This window comes from Sinocyclocheilus anshuiensis, unplaced genomic scaffold (assembly GCF_001515605.1).
Source record: "Sinocyclocheilus anshuiensis isolate Anshui unplaced genomic scaffold, SAMN03320099.WGS_v1.1 scaffold1931, whole genome shotgun sequence".
In the NCBI taxonomy this organism is placed as follows: Eukaryota; Metazoa; Chordata; class Actinopteri; order Cypriniformes; family Cyprinidae; genus Sinocyclocheilus; species Sinocyclocheilus anshuiensis.
Window position 1 is genome coordinate 129,986 of NW_015548329.1, and position 21,293 is coordinate 151,278.

Consider the following 21,293-nt stretch of genomic DNA (forward strand, 5'->3'; position numbering starts at 1 on the left):
ATATATATATATATTTATTTATTTTTTCTTTTTTTTTATTTTTTTCTTTCTATCTAGCTTAGGAAGTTGATTAGTGACTTCTCCATCTTTATGTCCATCATGACATTTGTGGGGCTGGACATGCTAATAGGTTTGGAAACTCCCAAACTCATTGTGCCCACAGAGTTCAAGGTGAGAGTAAATGAAGTTCAGCTCACATGTGCTGGAGAATAAAACTGATCTTGATTTTTTGTGACTTTTCAATAAAGGCTCTTCTTTAGTTTTTCTCATTGTTTTATTGGGTATTTCCTTTTCAAATCACGTAGCCCACACGCGCTGACCGGGGTTGGTTTGTGATGCCATTCGGAAAGAATCCGTGGTGGGTTTACCTGGCAAGCTCCGTCCCTGCACTTCTCGTCACCATCCTCATCTTCATGGATCAGCAGATCAGTGCTGTCATTGTCAACCGCAAGGAAAATAAGCTAAAGGTACCGGTGCAATGAGCAGATATTTCATCACCCCTGTTCTTTTCATTGCCATTGAGTTCCTCACATTCTCACTCTGTTCGTTACAGAAAGGTTGTGGGTATCACCTGGATCTATTGTGGCTGGGCTTTCTGATGGTAGCCTGCTCTTTTATGGGCCTGCCATGGTACGTGGCGGCCACTGTCATTTCCATCGCTCACATTGACTCACTGAAGATGGAGAGCGAGTCTAGTGCTCCAGGGGAACAGCCGCAGTTTCTGGGTGTGAGGTGAGACAGACATATACAACTTGTTTAGCAACCATAGCTGGTGAGTTGTGGTCTCACACTGATGGTGTTTCTGATTGACTCTGTACAGATTTTCAGCTTACCATGTTAATTATTTCCTTTAATAACAGCCATAAATTATAAAACGTTTATTGAGAGTGGGCTATTAAGACTTATTACAAACTTGATTGTCATAAAATCTAGTTTACATGAGGAGGCGGACCACATCCAAATGGTAATGAATCTACATGGAACAGATGCCAGACCAAAATGTAGCTATAAACGGCTTAAATCTGGATACAGTTGAAATGCTGAAATAAATGCATTTGTGAACTGTGTTTGGTGTGAATCGGGCACTTGCTATCATGTTATGATTTAAAAATGTTTAAAAATTTACATTGTCAAAAATGGAAACAACACTAAAAAGGCTGCCAAAGTAATACATGTAATAAGTTGCTACTTTGTTGCAGCATAGCTCAACACAAATTATACAAATACATAGGCTGTTCAGTACATATCTGAGTTCTCCACTCACAGAAAGATTCTATTGTCTCTTTTCTCTCTCTCTCTCTTACTGCTTCTCTTCCAATTACAGAGAACAAAGGCTGACAGGAATCCTGGTCTTTGTGCTGACAGGAGTGTCTATCTTCTTGGCCCCCATCCTGCAGGTGAGCTTGTTGAAATGACAGAGATAATTAATACTGACTCTGACCTATTATTTAGGGTAGATTAGCAATTATTATCATGAAAAATGTTCTGTCTGTATGATCTGCTCTACTTTAGCTGTACTCTTTCGAATGGGGAAAGAACAAACCAATGTTATGTACACTACTGTTCAAAATCTGGGGTCAGGATTTTTTTGATGTTTTTGGAAGTAGTCAGTTATGCTCAACAAGTCTGCATTTATTTGATTGAAAATACAGAAACAGTAATATTGTGAAATATTATTACACAATTGAAATAACTGAATATATTTTAATACAATACATTACTCCAGTCTGCAATGTCTCATGATCCGTCAGACATCATTATATTATACTGATTAGGTACATAAGAAGCAATTATTATTATTATCACAGTTATAAACAATATTTATGTGGAAATTATGATACATTTTTAACCAGGATGCTTCTAAAAGAAAGTTAAAAGAAAAGCATTTATTTTAAATAAATCTTTTGTAACATTATAAATGTCTTTACTGTTTGTTTGTCAGTTTAATGCATCCTTGCTGAATAAAAGTATGAATTTATTTTCCTTTCATTTCATTTTTTTTTTTTTTAAATCTTACTGACCCACAACTTGTGCACACTGTATTTATGTATTTACTAAACTGAATTTCTAAAACAGTTAAAGGGAACACAGCATAGCAGCCTGAAAGTCATCTTCAATTGGTCAGATGCAATCATCTTAGAGGTTTTATTCATCAGTAAATTGATTGGATGGTGGAAAGTGGGCGTTATACTGTATAGACTGAGAAAATGAGTTCATGTTTATTAAGACAATGAAATAGATTTCGTTTTGCCTTCATGTTGACTTTAAATGTAACTGCTGTTGCCTTGGCAGCTGAAGTGTATGTATTTGTTTTCTGTTTATAGTTCATTCCTATGCCGGTCTTGTATGGAGTCTTCCTCTACATGGGTGTTGCTTCTCTTAGTGGCATCCAAGTAAGTGCCTTTAGGGATCTAACCTTTTCCCAACCCCTCCTCCTTCTCCTCACAGCCATTACCAAACTGTTTGGAACAGCTCTGATAGCCGATGTACTTTTATTGTTTTTGACATTCCTACGTTTTAATATCATAGAAAAATGTCAAACCATACAGGGAAAACATTACAACTTGCACGCTACAACTGTGTTTAGTGATTAGAAATGAGTGATTTCTCCACACTGTGACAGTGCAGGGATGGAAGAGCGTGGTGTTGTGGGAATGGATATTTGCATGCTGGCTGGATTTGCTGAGGCAATTTTGAGCTGCATTTTGATGAGGCTGTCAGACTGCAGTGAGAATCCACCCTCTGTGGCCAGGTGCTACTTTTCTGTGCTGCTCTAGTAGTAGTCCAGTTTAATGTCAGTTAGAGAACAAGAGGAGGACAAAGGCAAAATGATGGACCTCAAGCGGAGAACTTTACAATATTCTGAATGAATACAAATGTATTTTTGTTCATGCTGCTTTGAGGCTAAATGTTTAAAAGCTGAGTTTGACTCTAAATAGCAGTTTGTTCTTTCATATTTGTCGAGCTTTGTCATGTAGATTTTTGATTGTCTTATATAAGTGAGGTAAAACAATGGACTAAAAAGGAGGGCAGAAAAAATCAATAATGTCATAATGTCAATAATGTCAAACAAAATGACTTTGTTGTTTCTGACTTTCTCACTCTCAAGCTTCAAAAAGTACGATAGCATTATAAAAACATCATAAAAGTTGTCCTCGTGACTCTTGTGCTATAGGTTACATTTCAAGTCTTCTAAAGCCATCTGATAGTTTTGTGTGAGGAAATGATCTAAATGAACGTTGTTCTAAACTAATAATCATCCCTTCAAATGAACTGCAACTAGATCATTGAGCAAGTCGAGAACCTGATCAATCCGATTTGTGAATAAATCATTCAGATCGAACCATTAAACCATTTTGTAAAGTTAATCAGCTTATTCAAATCATAAGACTGAATAATTAAGATTGAACCATTTTGTAAAGTGAATCTGTTTACTCAAATCAACTGTGAATTATTTTGTAAAGCGAATCAGCTTATTCAGCAAAAGGTCTGAAGGCTGAACAGACCTGGTCCTCATTCACTTTCATTAGATGGAAATGAGTCATTTGGGTTTGAAATGACATGAGGGTGAGTAAATAATGACAGATTTTTCATTTTTGTCAACTGAGTATCTAATCAAACATTTTGTCTTTTATAGTTCTGGGACAGGATCAAACTGATTATGATGCCAGCGAAACACCAGCCAGATTTTTCATACCTGCGTCACGTACCGCTGAGAAGAGTCCACCTGTTCACACTGGTGCAGATTGTGTGCTTAGCTGTTCTCTGGATCCTCAAATCCACATTCCTCGCTATCATCTTCCCAGTCATGGTATGATCATTGTGTATTGCCACACATAAACAGCAATGTATATCATGGCTCATAACTATATTAGTTTCCATAAAGCCTTCTGAATATAATCTATTCCGTAAGGGAACATTGTACTTGAAAACTTTGTACGATTGTAATTTGTAGTTAAATCACGCTGTGAACAGGCCATCCTACTGAATTGAAATGAATTTCCAGCAGTCTGTGATTTAGTATGTAATTCAAGGTTCCTAAGGATAATAAACATTAGGGATGCGTTAAGGAAACAAAAAAATAGTTTGTCTCGTTCCCTCAGATTCTTGGTCTCATGGTGATATGAAAGATGTTGGACATGGTCTTCTCTCAACACGATCTGGCATGGCTGGACGATATCCTGCCTGAGAAGGAAAAGAAGAAAAAGGAGGATGAAAAGAAGAACACCAAGAAGGACAAAAAGAAAGGCAAAGGAGGGGATGACAGTGAAGACGTAAGTGTTTTAGTAGCCCGATTATTCAAAGAAAGACACAGACTGCTGGGATTGAAATGAGAGAAGTTTTATTTGACTTGACTTAAGTCACATAAAAATTATCTATTTAAATAATTTTTGACATCCACTGTTGTATTGTATTTCACTGGTGCCACCTTCTGGTGGAGAAGAGCCTCATGCTTATACTAATAAAGCTTCAAAGACAAACATGACGCATTCTACAGAAGCATACACTAATCTTCATCCGTTCTTTGGCCGACAGGACAAGTATAAACCCAATACAAACTGCTCCCCCAGTGATTCGGACTTGGATCGCAGGTACTGTGTGCTCAAACTACACGTTCCCTACCGTGACCTCTTACAGGCGCCAGACTCCAACTCAGAGTGGGCAGCACGAGGCCAACCAGGCAGTTACTACTACTGATACAGGCTTTGTTAGTTTTTTAAAATGCGAGAGCATTTCCTCTTAAAAACACATCCACTCTACTAAAGACTGCATTAATACTTACAGTAGAACTAGATGACATAGTTGAGAGGTAGCTCTCTGCATATTAAATGTATAACTGCTAAGACCAATAAATAAGGTCATTCAAGACCTTGTATACAGTATTTTGCTATATTCTCATTGCCCTTGCCATGCGCTTTGAACCAATGCAGATAGAATTGTTTTCATGCAACCACCAGTATTTTACTCTGCATGCTATTATATAAAATGTGTAATTTTTTTGTGTAATGCATATTGTTTTTCTTTTGCTTACACTTTCACACCTAAAGAACACACATATAAATAATAATTATTGAACTCCCATAATTAGATGTGGGTACAGTTTCTGTTTATTTCGTTGAAATACTGGGAAAGATGGCAGTGAGAAAAGTTGATATCTGATTTACTTTTTTGCAAGCTTTCTAAAATATATTTTTAGTAGTTATAACATGTGTAATGTAACAATGTATAAGAATTTTGGTTGTTTCTTTCCCTGTATAATTGTGATTCCAATAAGAGTGCTTATCTAGAATAACTCTGTGCTTTCTAGGGTTCCCCTCCCCCCCAGCCTGGTTCCTCTCACACTATATCCACATCCACAACCCATTCTCTGTATCACTCTGATGTAGAAATGATGTAAAATCTGCTGGGTTTCATGTCTGCATTGCTGTTCAGGGGTCATGGTTTGGATGAAGTGTTCACTTCAACAAAGGTTCAATTTGTTAACATTAGTTATTGCATTAGGCATCATACTGAACTATTATCATAATAGATATTATAGCATTTCTTAATTTTTACATATACTATATGTATATGTTAATTGTTAATGTTCATATATTAATATTCAACATTTTATAATAAAACTATTACTTTATATTATATTTTCTATTTTCTGTATACAGAAAATATATATGGGGTCAGTAAGATTTCATACATAAGATAAATGTATACTTTTTTGAGCAACAACAAATTAAATTGATCAAAAGTGACTAAAGACTTTCACATTGTTACAAAAAAACAAAAAAAAATTGTAAATGCTTTTCTTTTGAACTTTCAATTTATCAAAGAATCTTGAAAAAAAATCTATCTACATATGTTTCCACAAAACATTAATAAGCTAATATGATTTCTGAAGGCTCAAGGCTGCTGAAAAAACAGCTTTTCCATCACAGGAATAAATTATATTTGAAATATATTTTGAAATAGAAAACAGTTATTTTAAGTTGTAATAATATTTCACAATATTAGTCTTTACTGTATTTTGATCAAATAAAATCAACCTTGGTGAGCATTAAAATATGTTTTTTTAAATACTGACCATTTTTAACATTCCTGTTGAAAATGTAATATATTACATGATATATTTTTTAACAGGAATGTTAAAAATATATTATAAATGTCTGATCTAGAAATGAACATTAACCAAAACCCAAAATTATTTCATGATTCCTAATGCATTAACTAATATTAATGCAGAACCTTATTGTTAAGGTATACAATAGTTGCCCTAGTATTTATCACATTTAAACACTTTAATTAATCTCCTTAACCTAGGGTAAGCATACTGAGCCTTCTTCCTGATTTGGGTGTCCTCATCCACATTCTTTCCCCTGAAACACTTGTGCAGTCACCTGCATCTAACATCTTAATACAGACTGCTCCTCAGCTTTTCCTCCTTCCTGTCATTGCCCTCACCTCTTACTCCTCCTCACTCTTGTAACTGGAAGTTGCCATTCCACAGCATCACTCTGCATCTGAAGATCTCCTGTCCATCGTCCCCGGCGATGCCAATGGCCAGAGGGATGTCCTGCCCCGTGCCCCAGGTGAAGATTGAGATGGAGTCGGACTACGATGACACAGATATTAACCCTAGAGGCAGACACAGAGATCACAGGGACATGAGCAGCGAAACAACGCTATAATGTCGGTTCTGCAGTTGTGCAGTGTGGAACATTGCACGCTCTGTCTCAGCTTGTTTGAAGATCCTGTGTCGCTAACACACACACGTTCATGTTCACTTATGATATACAGAACGGATCAGACAGCACTTTATGGATAGACATAACGGTGACGTGGCATAAAGTTGAGTTGTTTTAAAAGGCAAACATTGAGCCGAAATGTATGAGATACGCTATGAATGCATTAAACATAATATTTGTTTCTTAGTTTAAAAAAACAAAACAGCTGTAATTGCAGTAAATTGTATTAATTGGAATCAATATAACACCATATATAATGTGAAGGCAGAAATATTATTTTCTTACTACAAATGAGAATATATTTTAGACAAAATCAGTTTATATATATATATATATATATATATATATATGCAGTGAAAACTTTTTGTATTTTCATTTTAGAAAACTAGGTCAACTTTATATTCAAGATTCAAGTACCTTTGATATGATGATTACAGGGATAAACAATTATGATTTTTTTTCCCCTCTGTAACCGCTACCTCTGGGTCTAGTAGTGTTCCCTTTATCCGAACAGTCATGCTTTTCCTTCCTTTCCCTTTGTTGTCCTGCTTATAACACTCAAAAATCTAAGTTGGGGAAAAGAAACAACCAAAGAACAAGCTCTGAAATAGCAAACAAAACAGATTTTGGCCTGAAGTTTTCAGAATGTTTGTGTGACTTGTGTTCAGTGTATGTTGGATGTTTTATATGAATAAGTGTAAATGGAAAGGTTGCAAATGATGGATATTGGCCAACATGAGATTTAACCCCTGTAGGAATAAAAAAAAAAACTTTTTATAAGGTTCTATACAAAATAATAATTATGTTTCCTGGCAACTTGCATTTTGGTAAAGGAAATGAGGTGGCAGATTAAAAATATTTACTGAAATTAATGTTTTTGTACATATAAGCCGTACACCAATTATTATTCTTATTTTTGTTTGTTTGTCTGTTTATTTATTTTATTGTACATCTCAAATTCCTTGTATATATTAACAGTTCATCCTAAGATAAGACATTGACTAACATCAACAGCAGGTTTAAAACCACTACATTTACAATCATTTGGATATTTAATCAGGTCATTTACAGTCAAAATTACCCATAAGCATAAATCAACTCTTATACCTTTAGTACTGATTTTGAAGAAGGCACCAAAATCATTTTACCGATTGCTGACCCACTAAACAGAGTACAATAAATTAGACAAAAATCTTTAGAACAGCACCCATATGCATTGAACAACATCATGTTAAAGAACATGACAATGTACTACTAGTGTCGTCAGGGTCCATGGTGAAGCCATCACTGAATCCGTCACTCTCCACTAGTGTGGGTCTCTTACCACACATAGGGCAGAGTTTGTTCCTCTCACGTGAAGCTCGCATCCATATGATCAGGTTCCAGCGTGTGCCTGAGGAGATGGGTAGAGCTCCATGCATGTGCTGGCCTCTGTGAAGCAGACCTTCAGTTACATGATGCTCCACCTCCACACACTCCGTCTCACTCAGAGGCACCTAAAACAAACGTACATGATCAGGACATTGTAAATACACCTTTAACATGTATTACTAGGCTGCATGCTTGTGCTGCCCACTGTTTCATCCAAAAGAGTCAATGTCTTTGTAAAGTGAACTAAAGTGTTGTATAATCATGAAATAAAATCTCTTCTTGAAGAAAGTGTTCACTTGTGCTTTTAGGGGGGGTTGAATGGTGAATGTGATAATATTTCATTTTATTCAACTGACTGTATGCATTAAGCAGAAGATTATACATTAAATCAGGTTTTCCAAACGTCTTGATGCAAAGGCCCCTTAAGTAAGAACTCCCCTTTTCTATATATATATATATATATATATACAGTGGGTACGGAAAGTATTCAGACCCCCTTAAATTTTTCACTTGTTAATGCACATAAAGCCATAGCAAATTACTATATCTATTATAAAATCTATTTAAAATGTATTATACTAAATTTTAAATATTTAATCTAGAAAATACTCAGAAAGAAAATATTCAGTTTGTATTATGTTGTATTAAGCAATTTTCTACCCAATATTAGAGCATAATTAGACCGTTATCTTGTTAATTTTGACAGGCCAGGTGTGTGTGTATGTATATATATATATATAGTTAGATGTAGAAGCTTGAATATTGAGATATAAAGAGTTATTAATATCTCAAGTTTGACAGGCCAAAAACTGTGTGGGAATTCTCAAAAATTGTCTTATAATCATCACATAATTTTCAAGCTCTTATTATAAACTATAACTCACAGCACCTGTCTCATGTCTCCAAAGAACAGGTTCCCTTCCGTGAAATCTTTCCCCAGTGATACATTGAGAGTGACTTCAGCGTTGTCATAATGATAGCTAAGGTCCAAGTCTTCACGCATAGCATACTTGACCACGAAAGCCTTGTGACTGTCCAGACAGCTTCCTCCACAGTCGCTGTAGAGCAGAGCCGTGAATGGATGCAGATAGACATCCCTCAGTGGGGTGATGAAACTCTCATCAAAGCCCAGTTCATTGAGGAGAATCTGTATTCGTTGAGAGAGATGTCAGATTATTATTAAACAACGAACAATATTAGTCTGCCTTTTGATGGCAATATCAATCACACAATCTGGATTAAGTGTTTATGATAAAAATGTGTACTCCATAATTGTTCATGGTGTTCGGCCGGCCCTTCGGTGCGTCAGACTGTTCAAAATGCTCCAGCTCTTCTATAAAGTCCTTGCAGAATTCCTTTCGGAACACCGGGAATCGGAAGACCCTTGGTGCTGCAAAATATACAATTTGTTGGCATCATTTTTCTTCCATAATAATTTCCATAATTTGGAAACTGAGAAAAGAAGCAGCTCACCTGCCTCTGTCTGAATGAGATTCATCAGTCCTTCCATGGTTGCATCAGTAGAAGTACAGTAATTTACCAACTGTAAAAATTCTGGGGCCAGGAATGACTCCTTGCATGGGATAGATGATATTATATCAGTGAACGATTCTGAATCATAGACTACCTGCACTACTGAATATAAGTACCTGCAAATAATAAACATGTTGATGTAGAGGTGTATAAATCTCCTTGATGGTAGCTGCTCTCGCTGCCGATTTCAATTCATAATGCTGGCGTCTCTCGATTTCCGCATGAATCTATAAATAGACGACTGAGTAAATAACCACCCTCTTTACAGCCTTGATGTCCATCGTTATCACAAGAGTGATTTCTGCTCTCTCACCTTTCCAAGCACGTCTCTGAACTGAGATTCAGACACACAACCCAGGGATCTGAGGATCTTAAGCAAATGTTAGTGGTGTACAGACACAATGGCTAAGTATTTAACATGAAGACATTTGACATTGTTGTTGTCCAAAGAACTTACATTTTGATAGTCCTTCCTGAACTGGTTCTCTGAGACGAAACGCACGTGAAGTTTGTATTCTTCAAGAAAAATATTATCTCTGAAAAAACAACTGCATGTGTAAAATCTCTCCATGGTGTTTTCAGATTTCACTAATACAGATTTTGTAATTCTAACTACATACTGCTATATATTTATACAGGTCTAACAGCTATTTATACAACTCTCGGGCCCGGTGGGTTAGACCAGAACTGTCAATCTCTTCAGAGCTCCGCCCACTCAATGAATGTTTTGGAACAACCAGAAATATGTCCGTAAAGAAACAAACTGCTTCGCTAAAATAAATACATAATTAAAATAATCAGATTTAATGATGCTACATTTTTCTGTGTAGATGAGTATAAATATTTGAGACATATCTTGCATGAGTTCCTATCTCAAAAGAGCGATAAATACCGAGTGATAAAAGTAATGTTTACATCCTGGTACGTCACTTAATTCCTTCCGTCCGACTGTTATTGTGTGTGAGCGCGCAAATTCAAGGCAAAACTCGAGTTGTTCAGAAACACGTTTTACTTGTCCCCTGTAGTTTTGAATTTAAAATTGGATGGTTATTTAGCTGTGCCATCTGTTATGTATTTAAAGCCTGGGAGCGTATATTGGCAGCAGAATGTTGAGTGTGGACTCGTTGCCAGTTGCTGAGGAGGAGGTGGTGGAGTCCTGCTCTAACAGACTGGGGGACATATACACGTTTGTTGCCGAAGGCTGTTATCCTCAAACCATGAATACTATTCGCAAGAAAAACCTTAAAAGATATGCTCAGAAATTTATGATTGACGGTGAGAGCAAATCTTGCATATGTTACATCAGAATCGTTATAATATCAGTAATCTCTCTTTCAATGTTTTGCAGTATTTCCTGGAAACATTGTTTAAAGACAGAAAGCTTTTTATTTTAATTTATCATGTTACTGTGTTAACTTTGACAGGCTGAACAATAAACTGTTAGTGTGTATTTGTAGTAAGGTAATTTTTTAACATTACAAATGAACAGTAACTGTGTTGTATTTGAACAGTAAGATGTGTTTATTTAATTGTTTGTTTATTGATTAGTGCTTTGTTTTGTTATCTCTTACCTTTCTCTATGATAAATTCTATAGATGGCCGGTTGTATTATGTGGGCTCGAAGAAAGAAGAAAAGCGAGAGGTAGTGATTGAGGCAGAGCGGAAGAGACAGATATTCCTGGAGTGTCACTTCAATGACATTGGGCATCACCTGGGACAGAAGAAGACTGTTCACAGGATTCAGAGTAAATACTACTGGCTTGGCATTGTCAAGGATGTTGTGGATTGGGTATGCAGTGGATGTCATCAATCTCACCCTTTTAGGAATGGAGGTGTTTGGTATTGTCATGTTAGTCATTCATGCCGTCATCTACAAGTCACTGTATCATCTGTTTCAGATTAAAGTGTGCGAAACGTGTCAACACGCAGAGCGGAATAAAAACCTGGCTAGAACGGTACGACCCATCAAAGTGGACGGTCCTTGGGACATTTTGGCAGTTGAAATAATTGGTAAAATTTTGTATGGGACTTTTAAGCAGTCTAATCTGTCACACATTTGCCCAAATATTGTAACCAAATGTCTTCACAAACAGGTCCATTCCCAGGCACTGTACATGGAGGGAACACACACATTGTTATTATTACAGATTACTACAGTAAATGGGTAGAGGCCTTTCCTGTACAAAAGAAAGATGGTCTCTGTGTTGCACGATGCATTTCATCGTCTGTTTGCAGGTGAGATAATATTGCACCATTAATGAAGAATAAATATGCTGATTATTGCTAAAATGCATTTTTTTCCCCCCTCCAGATTTGGCCCTGCAAAGACAATATTTTGCTCTCAAAGTGCTGACTTCTGTGAGGAGGTAAAACAGTTTGTCAAAATACCAACCTTTTATGCAAAACTGGTGTTCAACTGTATTTTAACAGCATTATTATTGATTATTATAGGTTACAAAGCACCTGTGTGACCGGTGGAACATAGCGCAAAGAGTGTTGTCGGTAGACCAGCCGCAGCGGAACGCACCATATGATCGCAGCAGTAATCTGCTCAGAGATGCCATAAAACAGATGGTAGTGGAGAAACGGGTGGAATGGGATGATTTTCTCGATTCAGTTTTGGCCACCTTCAGGACATCAGTCAACCCTACAACAAAATTTACACCACACTTTTTAATGTTTAACAGAAACGCCAGCATATCTAGTGAGGTAAGAAAATGAACTTTTAAAGGAGACATATTATGCCCCTTTTTACAATAAGTAATATAAGTCTCTGGTGTCCCCAGAATGTGTCTGTGAAGTTTCGTTAAAAACAGTAGCTGTTACAAAACCAGTCGGTTATGTCTGTGAAGGTAAACAGCTGGGAAATAAATCGCATGTTTATTTTAGATCTGTGTGGCAGCAGCAATATACAGTAAATAAATCAATAAATCCACTGCTCTCTTGTCTCCTCTGAGGCTGGGACTCTAAATAGTGTTCTGTGCTCATCTGTGCAGCCAAAGGCAGAACATTAGCATTAGAACTGGACTGGTACACCGTTGTCGCTTGCGAAATCAAATGACGGCGCCAAGAGTGGAAACTTACAGATTAAGGGGGCGGTAATATTATAATGAGATCCCTTTGCCACGTCACCAAGGGAGCGAAATCTGACGCGCTCGTTTTTTCAGACGCTTGCAGAAAAGGCGTACCAAAACAAAGTTCCTGGTTTAATCTTTTTCACGTTTCCTTGGTTGGTAGATGCACCAGGGACCTGATTATAGCACTTCAAACCTGGAAAAGTCAGATTTTCATGATATGTCACCTTTAAGATATGATAATTTTGTGATATGAATGAATGATTTAATGTAAGAAGTAGTGTGCTTTATTGAAAAAGTAGTACATAAAAAAACTAATTAATCACTAATTTTTCTGTAAATAATCGCACCTAACATTAGAATTTAATCATAAATATATTTTCACACTTAATGTAGAAACAAAATAAAGACGGTATATTTTAAATTTGTTTATTGGCATCTTGGCATATACTTTCTAGTAAGCACTATGAATGAAGGCAAGTATCAACGATTCCAAAACTGATACTGATATCTCTGTTAAATGGGTTCAATTTCTGGGAAGAAATTGAGTAAATACAGCCATTCAGCATTACAGTAAAATTTGTGCCATTATTTTAACATCCAATAAGCCTAAACTGTTACAGAACATTACAAAAAATTATAACTTTTAATTAAAGTCAACTTAAAACAATCTTCACATAAACTTATTATAATAAATGCCACATTTAGCTGTGCCTTTAATTTAGTGTGTTGTATATAGAAACATAGTGCATGTTTCTGTCTCTGTCAGTGTTAGCTCCCTTTGTTTTAATGAGAGCTGTCAATCTAATTTTACCCCCACTAAGTTTATTTTGAGCATTCATTTTCACAGTTAATAAGAAAATGAATAGTTAAAAAATTTGGTATTAATATTTTTATGTGAGAATCAATCCTCTTGATACAACGTCAGTATCACAAGTGTTTACACTTATTTCCACACTTAGACCTGCATGTCTTTATCTATCACAAGCACATCACTGACAGGATGAAAAACAGGTTGCCAGACAAAGCTTGAAACACACAAGTGTCCTGTGTGTCACACACATCGTCCTCACAAAGAGGAGCGAGAGGAGGTGATTATAGGATAGGTCTACAGGTGCATCTCAATAAATTAGAATGTCGTGGAAAAATTTATTGAGATGCACCTGTATATGCAGACCATCCTTGGTCGAACCCACTCTCTCTCTCTCGCTTCAGAGCTGGTGCGCGGCACACAGATGGTAATAAGCAAGAAGTTACACTGACTGAATTGCTATTAATAATCAATTTCTTCTTTTTCTTTCTTATTTTTTAAAACAGTTTGATCCTCTTAGTTGCTATCAAGACCAGGAGGATGAGACCGTTAATGAAGAGGACACAAATGCTTTTCTTTCCTCCATGCACGAGCAACAGAATAACATCAAACAGATGGTAAAGTCTGGGCATTTGTTTTTGTTAAAATTTTCTTAGTCCTGTTATTTACTAATACAGTACGGTTCTCAATTCCAGTCCTTGCGTACCACCACTCTGCACATTTTGTATGTATCTCTTATCACTTAAGATGTTTCTTCTATCTGACCTTAAGTGCCCTGCGAAGTGGACATCACAGGATATTCCGCCATGATTCCAGTTCGAAGGGAACGTATATGTTCCATTCAAAGGGCATTAAAGTGTGCAAGATGTGAATTTAAATTGTATTTATTTACAGAGGCATATTATGTCACACTTCTCTAGTACGCTTCGTCTGTATGTATGAATTTTCCGAAGTGAAGTAAACTTCAATTGATTTCCCATGCTCAGGGAGTAGGGAGCAAAGAACACTGTGTAGGGACCATGTCAATCGGAACAAAGTTTATGCATGGAGCTCTCTTCTAATGAACTGATGATCTGAATCAGGTGTGTTAAATAAGAGAGACATGCAAAATATGCAGAGCGTTGGTACGCGAGGACTGGAACGGTACAATAGAACGGACTGGAGCGTTCTATTGTACGTTTAATAACTAGCATTTATTCAAAAAGCATGTCTAAAAACACAGATTTTAGTGCAGACAAGCTTAGAAACACTGATTTTAGTGCTTTGAAATTGTAATTTCACACCATTCTCCTTTTGCCTATACAGGTAGTAACAAATATGAATGTCGCATACAAACAAGAAAAGAAAAATGCAAAACGCAAAGCTAGAAATATGCCTTCCATCACTCTCACTGTGACGGACCCATTGTTCACAGAGGAAACGCCCTCAGCAAAAAAACTTAAGGAAAGCCTCTACCTGTGTTTCCCAGTAGAGACAGTCCTAACCACAGTCCAGAATGTACCCGAAGCCAAGAAGAATGGCTTAGAATATCCTCTAACAGACTCTGATGTGCACTGAAAATCTTTTTTTTGATTTGACTAATCATAAAGCACTATCCGCAAAGTGTATTTGCATAGGCTACAGCTTGAAGACTTGATATCTGCAGTAAGTGGTCCACAGAGAGCAGGTCAAGCAGATGAACTCATGCTCACTTTGTTTCAGCACATAATGTAGCAAGATTAAAAGATTGTATTTTACCTCAGGCGTTCATTGACACTGATGATGGTCTTAGTTTTTTGTTTAGTCACTGAACTACACACCCAAAGATGTAGAAGTTTGGTTTGCTTGGTTGACTCATGTCCCAAAAGACATTTTTATCTGGATTTGCTTTAGATTAGTCATCTGACGAACACAGATTTCAGTATTATCTGAAAGAATGTTGTGTAAATATTAATTATGAAGATTGTAATATTCAGCGTTCATTATCATAGAAATTAGATGTTCGTTTTTTTTTTTCTAACTGATTTTTTTTTTTCAGATCATTATTATATGTGTCTATTTTTGTCTTTGATAAGTCCAAATTTGCAAACGGCATTTTTAAAAAGTGCTTAATTGTTTACTTAATCACCTATTCATCCATGTGCGTGGAAAGGAAACTTTAAGGTTCTATATGTCGTTAAATAGGTATAAAGTTTCAGACTTTATCTCATAAATACTTTTTGCTCCATTATGTTTTAAATTATGATAAATGACTCTTTTCATTTGTAATAAATGGATTTGTTAATCAGTTAAAATCAGTTACTCTGTGGCCAATGTGACACATCTCGTGTAACTTCCTGTTTGCCTCTGAAATAACGAGGGTTGACAGAAGGTGCAAGAATGTGACCACAGATTGCAGCAATAAGGTTGTGCTCACCTTGTTACTTGTGACATCATTTGGACAGCCTGCCACATGTCTGAAATAAACCGTTTAGTGTTGAAATGCCATGTTCACGTTTAAAATAATATTTTATAATTCATATAAATAATTTAAGAGTAAAATTATAACCTTGTGTAAAAGAGGTCGACTTTAGTATACTTCAAGGACTTGTTATTTAAATAAGAGGCTTAAAAAGAACATACTTAAATGCAAGCTGGATGTAATTTTTTCAGACACTTAAATGCATGTTATTTACAATTAAAATAAAAAAATTTTATAGTGCAAATTTATGTGAATTAGTTGAATTTGAGCGGTTTTTTGATCCACTTAATTATGACTTGAGTACATATTTATATATTATTTCATTTTACAAGTGTTCTGCCAACTGTGATAAGCATTTATAGTAAACTAAAATATAGGTGTTAACATTTTTTTTACTTTGCCAACGCATCAAAATAAGTGTACATCTTAAAGCATGACATCGGTGCACTTAAGTGTATTTTAGTGTGTTGCGAAAAATAGTTATGGAAGTGTAACTACTTTTGAAGAACACTTTTAAAAGTGGCCTTTTATTTTATAAGTTAGGTTTTCACTTTATACATCTGTAACGCAAGTACAACCAATTATATCCATTTTAAATTTTTGCCTATGTTGTTGAAATAAATTGTCCTCACGAACTTTCCTTCAAAATATGTAAATAGCCTACTTGTGTATATCGCTAATGTGACCAGAGCCCTTTCTGATTGGCCGGTTGTCACGGAGGCGGGGCTTCAGTACAGTATTTCTCGATCTCCAGGCTGCAGTTATACCCTTCTCTATTCTTTTCCCCCTTCCTGTCATTGCTCCGCGCCGGTAAGGAGAGGCGATGGATGTTGCCTGCAAATTATGGGACTAAGATGAGTTTTGTTATTGTACCGGGAATGCTGATTTACGAAGGGAATAAAGTGCTGATTTTTCGACGGAAAATATTGGGGTTTTCATGTATTCTGTACTGCCCCAATGAATGAGTCTGTGATAGTGCCGGGTGTCAAGCTGCGCAGGCCGCGGCACATTGACATAGACTTTGTTTCACTCGCGCACCTTTTATTACTATTCCAGACCTGTCAGTCTGGTTTCACGCTGTCGTGTCATTACTAATGTTTACTCGCCATATAGAATTCACTTCCATATAGATGTTTTGCTGCTCATGTTTACCGAGAGCATTTGTATTTCAGCAGCTTCAAGGCTCCTCAGCAGGTGTAGGAAAATGAAAGTTGCTGTGATTATTAGTGGAAACCTGGTTTTCACTCTAGTGGATGTTGTGGTCACCACAGTCTTGTATGTTCATGGATCAAGTCTTGATATATTTTCAGATGAATTAGAGGAATTTGACATACACCGCTCAACAGTGGACTTGTGGGGAACAGTTCTCATACGGGCCAGTCTTCTTTTCGGGGCCTCCATCGGGGTGTTCTATAACAGGAGTGATGGTCCACGAAGGGTTTCAAACATGGGGACACTGGTTTCTCTCATATGCCTTACCAACATGACTTATGCTCTTGCCAAGTTGTTGATGCTTTCTGAGGAGGGAGCTCTGATGTATGACCCCTGGTTCCTAAATTTGTTCTCCTGGACTTGCACATCAGCAATAGGCATCATGATCTCATGGAAGCTGCTGTCACAGACTCCCAATGCTGTATCTGAAAGAGAGGATAGCGAGGAGACGGAGAGGCTGGTGGATGGCATCGAGACAGAAGATGAGTCCAGTAAGAAGAGCAGGAAATCAAGGAAAGAGCATCCCCATTCAGGGGCCACAATTGGCCGTCTCTTGTCGTACTGTAAGAAGGACTCTGGTTTGCTGGCCATTGCTTTCTTCTTTCTTCTCCTCTCTGCTGTGTGTAAGTTCACTCTCATAGTTATGGCTTAAATATTCGAAGAAATGTAATAAATTAAGTAAACATCATAATTCAAGTGATATTTTATGTTAATCTTTTATTTATCTATCATTTGTGACAGTAAGTAATGCTAATGTTGGCCTAGCAGTCATTCTTAATAAACAATCTCATGGAATGTATAGTAAATGTACAGTAAGGTTGTATACATTAGCATCAGTTAACACAATATTTAACATGAACCAACAATGCTTTTAATGGACTAACAATGAACACTTACAGCAACATGAATCGTGATACATGATGCATTAAATATTTTTACTGCATAAGACCTTATTGTAAAGTGTTATGAAATGTATTTAACGTATAATGTCAATCTAGCTTTTGAGAGTTTGGACTGGAACTGGAATTTTTCTTTTAGTTATCAAAACACAACCTCTCACTGTCTTTTTTTTTTACATAAAGTATCTTATGCCAATGTCAAGGCTGCATTTATTTGATCAAAAATAAAGTAAAACAGTAATATTGTTAAGTATGATTACAATTTAAAATAATGATTTCTATTTTAAAATACTTTAAAATATAATTTATTCCTGTGATGGCAAAGCTGATTTTTTTTTAGCATTCATTACTCCAGTCTTCAGTGTCACATGATCCTTCAGAAATCATTCTAATATGCCGATTTGATGCTTATGAACATTTTTATTATTATATCAATGTTTTTATGTATTATTATATCAACCAAACTTTTGAACAGTAGTGTGTATGATTTTATACACACATTTTATATACATTTTAATCATATTCACTACAGCAGTTCTGGATTTCCAAACCTAACGGTCTGAGTGCAGTTAGATTGCACATCGTTGCAGTGTTATGATTGTGCTAATCTTTACTCTAGTTATTACATGCTTGTGAATGGCTTGATTTTGTCATACTTGGATGCACATTATATTGTTTGACATATTGTTCTCATCTCTAGTGTTTATCAGCTTTAATTTTCCTCCCCATAGGTGATGCTTTTATACCTTATTACACGGGGCAAGCGATAGATGGCATAGTTATCCAGAAAAGCATGGATCATTTTGCCAAACAATTGATTAATCTCACTGTTTTGGCTTTGGTCAGGTGAGCAGTTCAATTAATATTTTTTATAGACAGTAGTGCTATTTATCACTATTTTATTTTTTTTTATTTATTTATTTTGTAGCTCCATAGGCACTGGGTTTCGTGGAGGTGTCTTTTCCGTTACTTTTGCCAGGTTAAACATTCGACTTCGGAACCTTCTCTTTAGATCACTAATGCATCAGGAGATTGGGTTCTTGCGCAAAGAGTGTTGTCAGTAGACCAGCCGCAGCGGAATGCACTGTATGATCGCAGCAGTAATCTCCTGAGAGATGCCATAAAACAGATGGTGGTGGAGAAACAGGTGGAGTGGGATGATTTTCTCGATCCAGTTTTGGCCACCTTTAGGACATCGGTCAACCCTACGACAAAATTTACACCACACTTTTTAATATTCAACAGAAAAGCCAGCCTATCTTGTGAGGTAAGAGAATTAACTAATAGGATATGATAGTTTTGTGACATGAATGAATGATTTTATGTAATAAGTAGTGTGATTTTTCTGTAGTTAATCATGATTAATCGCACCTAATGTTAGAATTTGTAATCATAAATATATTTTCACACTGTATCTTTAAATTAATGTGGAAACAAAACAAAGGAGAGCCAATAGGTGGAGTTCGATGTCCAGCTTAGACATAATGGTTGGAGGTAGACACTCCAACCCCACCCTAACCTTACTACCCTATTGCTAAACATAACTCCACACATTACATCATTTGGCTCTAAGGTGAGCGCTACTTTAAATGAAGATGGTATATTTGAATGAAGGCAATACATGAATGAAGGCAAGTATCATTAATACAAATACTGATACTGCTGTCTCTGGGAATAAAATTAGTAAATACAGCCATTCAACATTACAGTAAAATTTGTGCCATTATTTTTTAACATTCAGTAGGCCTAAACTGTTACAGAACATGAAATAATATTATAACTTTTAATTAAAATCAGCTTCACAATCCTCGCCTAAACCCATTATAATAAATGTCATATTTAGCTGTGCTGTAATTTAGTGTGTGTTATAGTAACATAGTAAAAGTTTCTGTCTCTGTCAATGTCAGCTCTTTGTGTTTGAGAACTGTCAGTTCATTTTTCCCCCACTAAGTTTATTTTGCACAATAATTTTCACAATAAATAAGAAAAAGGTTAGATATAATATTTGGTATTCATATTTTTATGTGAGATATGTCGCATATTGCGCCCATCATCCTGACAAAGAGGAGCGAGTGGAGGTCATATACATGCAGACCACCGTCAGCCGAACCCACCCACAGCACACAGAAAGTAAAAAGAAGATACACTGACTGAATTGCTATTAAAAATCCATTTCTTTTTTTTTCTTCTTTTTTTTAAAAACACAGTTTGATCCTCTTGGTTGCTATCAGGACCAGGAGGACGAGGCCCTTAATGAAGAGGACACAAACACTTTTCTGTCCTCCTTGCAGGAGCAACAGAATAACATCAAACAGATGGTAAAGTCTGAGCATTTGTTTGTTTAGTTCAAATCTTTTAGTTAAAAATTATTTACTAATTGATCAGTTAAATTATTGCATCATGGTACATGTCTAACAACTAGCATTTATTCAAAAAGCATGTCTAAAAACACAGATTTTAGTGCAGACAAGCTTAGAAACACTGATTTTAGTGCTTTGAAATTGTAATTTCACACCATTCTCCTTTTGCCTATACAGGTAGTAACAAATATGAATGTCGCATACAAACAAGAAAAGAAAAATGCAAAACGCAAGATTAGAAATATGCCTTCCATAACTCTCACTGTGACCGACCCATTGTTAAGCACAGAGGAAACGCCCTCAGCAAAAAAGCTCAAGGAAAGCCTCTACCTGTCTTTTCCAGTAGAGACAGTCCTGACCACAATCCAGAATGTACCTGAAGCCAAGAAAAATGGCTTGGAATATCCTCTAACAGATGTGCACTGAAAATCTTTTTTGATTTGACTATTCATAAAGCACTATCTGCAAAGTGTATTTGCATAGGCTACAGCTTGAAGACTTGATATCTGCAGTAAGTGGTCCACAGAGAGCAGGTCAAGCAGATGAACTCATGCTCACTTTGTTTCAGCACATAATGTAGCAAGATTAAAAGATTGTATTTTACCTCAGGCGTTCATTGACACTGATGATGGTCTTAGTTTTTTGTTTAGTCACTGAACTACACACCCAAAGATGTAGAAGTTTGGTTTGCTTGGTTGACTCATGTCCCAAAAGACATTTTTATCTGGATTTGCTTTAGATTAGTCATCTGACGAACACAGATTTCAGTATTATCTGAAAGAATGTTGTGTAAATATTAATTATGAAGATTGTAATATTCAGCGTTCATTATCATAGAAATTAGATGTTCGTTTTT

At 36.2% G+C, this 21,293-nt stretch overlaps 3 protein-coding genes across 3 annotated transcripts in view; 2 read left to right on the forward strand and 1 right to left on the reverse strand.

Annotated features, from left to right (window-relative positions):
- Positions 1–4,218, forward strand: part of LOC107656495 (electrogenic sodium bicarbonate cotransporter 4-like) — a 26,957-nt gene extending 22,739 nt beyond the window's left edge. The window contains exons 18-24 of the mRNA XM_016444377.1: positions 58–171; positions 306–467; positions 554–732; positions 1,325–1,397; positions 2,325–2,393; positions 3,638–3,811; positions 4,104–4,218. Coding sequence (XP_016299863.1) covers positions 58–171; positions 306–467; positions 554–732; positions 1,325–1,397; positions 2,325–2,393; positions 3,638–3,811; positions 4,104–4,127 — 795 coding nt within the window. The 3' untranslated portion in view covers positions 4,128–4,218. The remainder of the gene's footprint in view (positions 1–57; positions 172–305; positions 468–553; positions 733–1,324; positions 1,398–2,324; positions 2,394–3,637; positions 3,812–4,103) is intronic.
- A 3,421-nt stretch (positions 4,219–7,639) lies between these two features.
- On the reverse strand, positions 7,640–10,324 carry LOC107656496 (2-oxoglutarate and iron-dependent oxygenase domain containing 2). The gene is made up of 7 exons (XM_016444378.1): positions 10,099–10,324; positions 9,955–10,011; positions 9,758–9,868; positions 9,582–9,681; positions 9,374–9,498; positions 8,998–9,255; positions 7,640–8,233 (listed from the first exon to the last, which is right to left on the reverse strand). The coding sequence occupies exons 1-7, from the start codon at positions 10,210–10,212 to the stop codon at positions 7,964–7,966; spliced, it is 1,035 nt and encodes a 344-aa protein (XP_016299864.1). The 5' UTR covers positions 10,213–10,324; the 3' UTR covers positions 7,640–7,963.
- Positions 10,325–17,449: 7,125 nt separating this feature from the next.
- Positions 17,450–21,293, forward strand: LOC107656483 (ATP-binding cassette sub-family B member 9-like). The gene is made up of 4 exons (XM_016444363.1): positions 17,450–17,801; positions 19,109–19,344; positions 20,285–20,395; positions 20,615–21,293. The coding sequence occupies exons 1-4, from the start codon at positions 17,450–17,452 to the stop codon at positions 20,861–20,863; spliced, it is 948 nt and encodes a 315-aa protein (XP_016299849.1). The 3' UTR covers positions 20,864–21,293.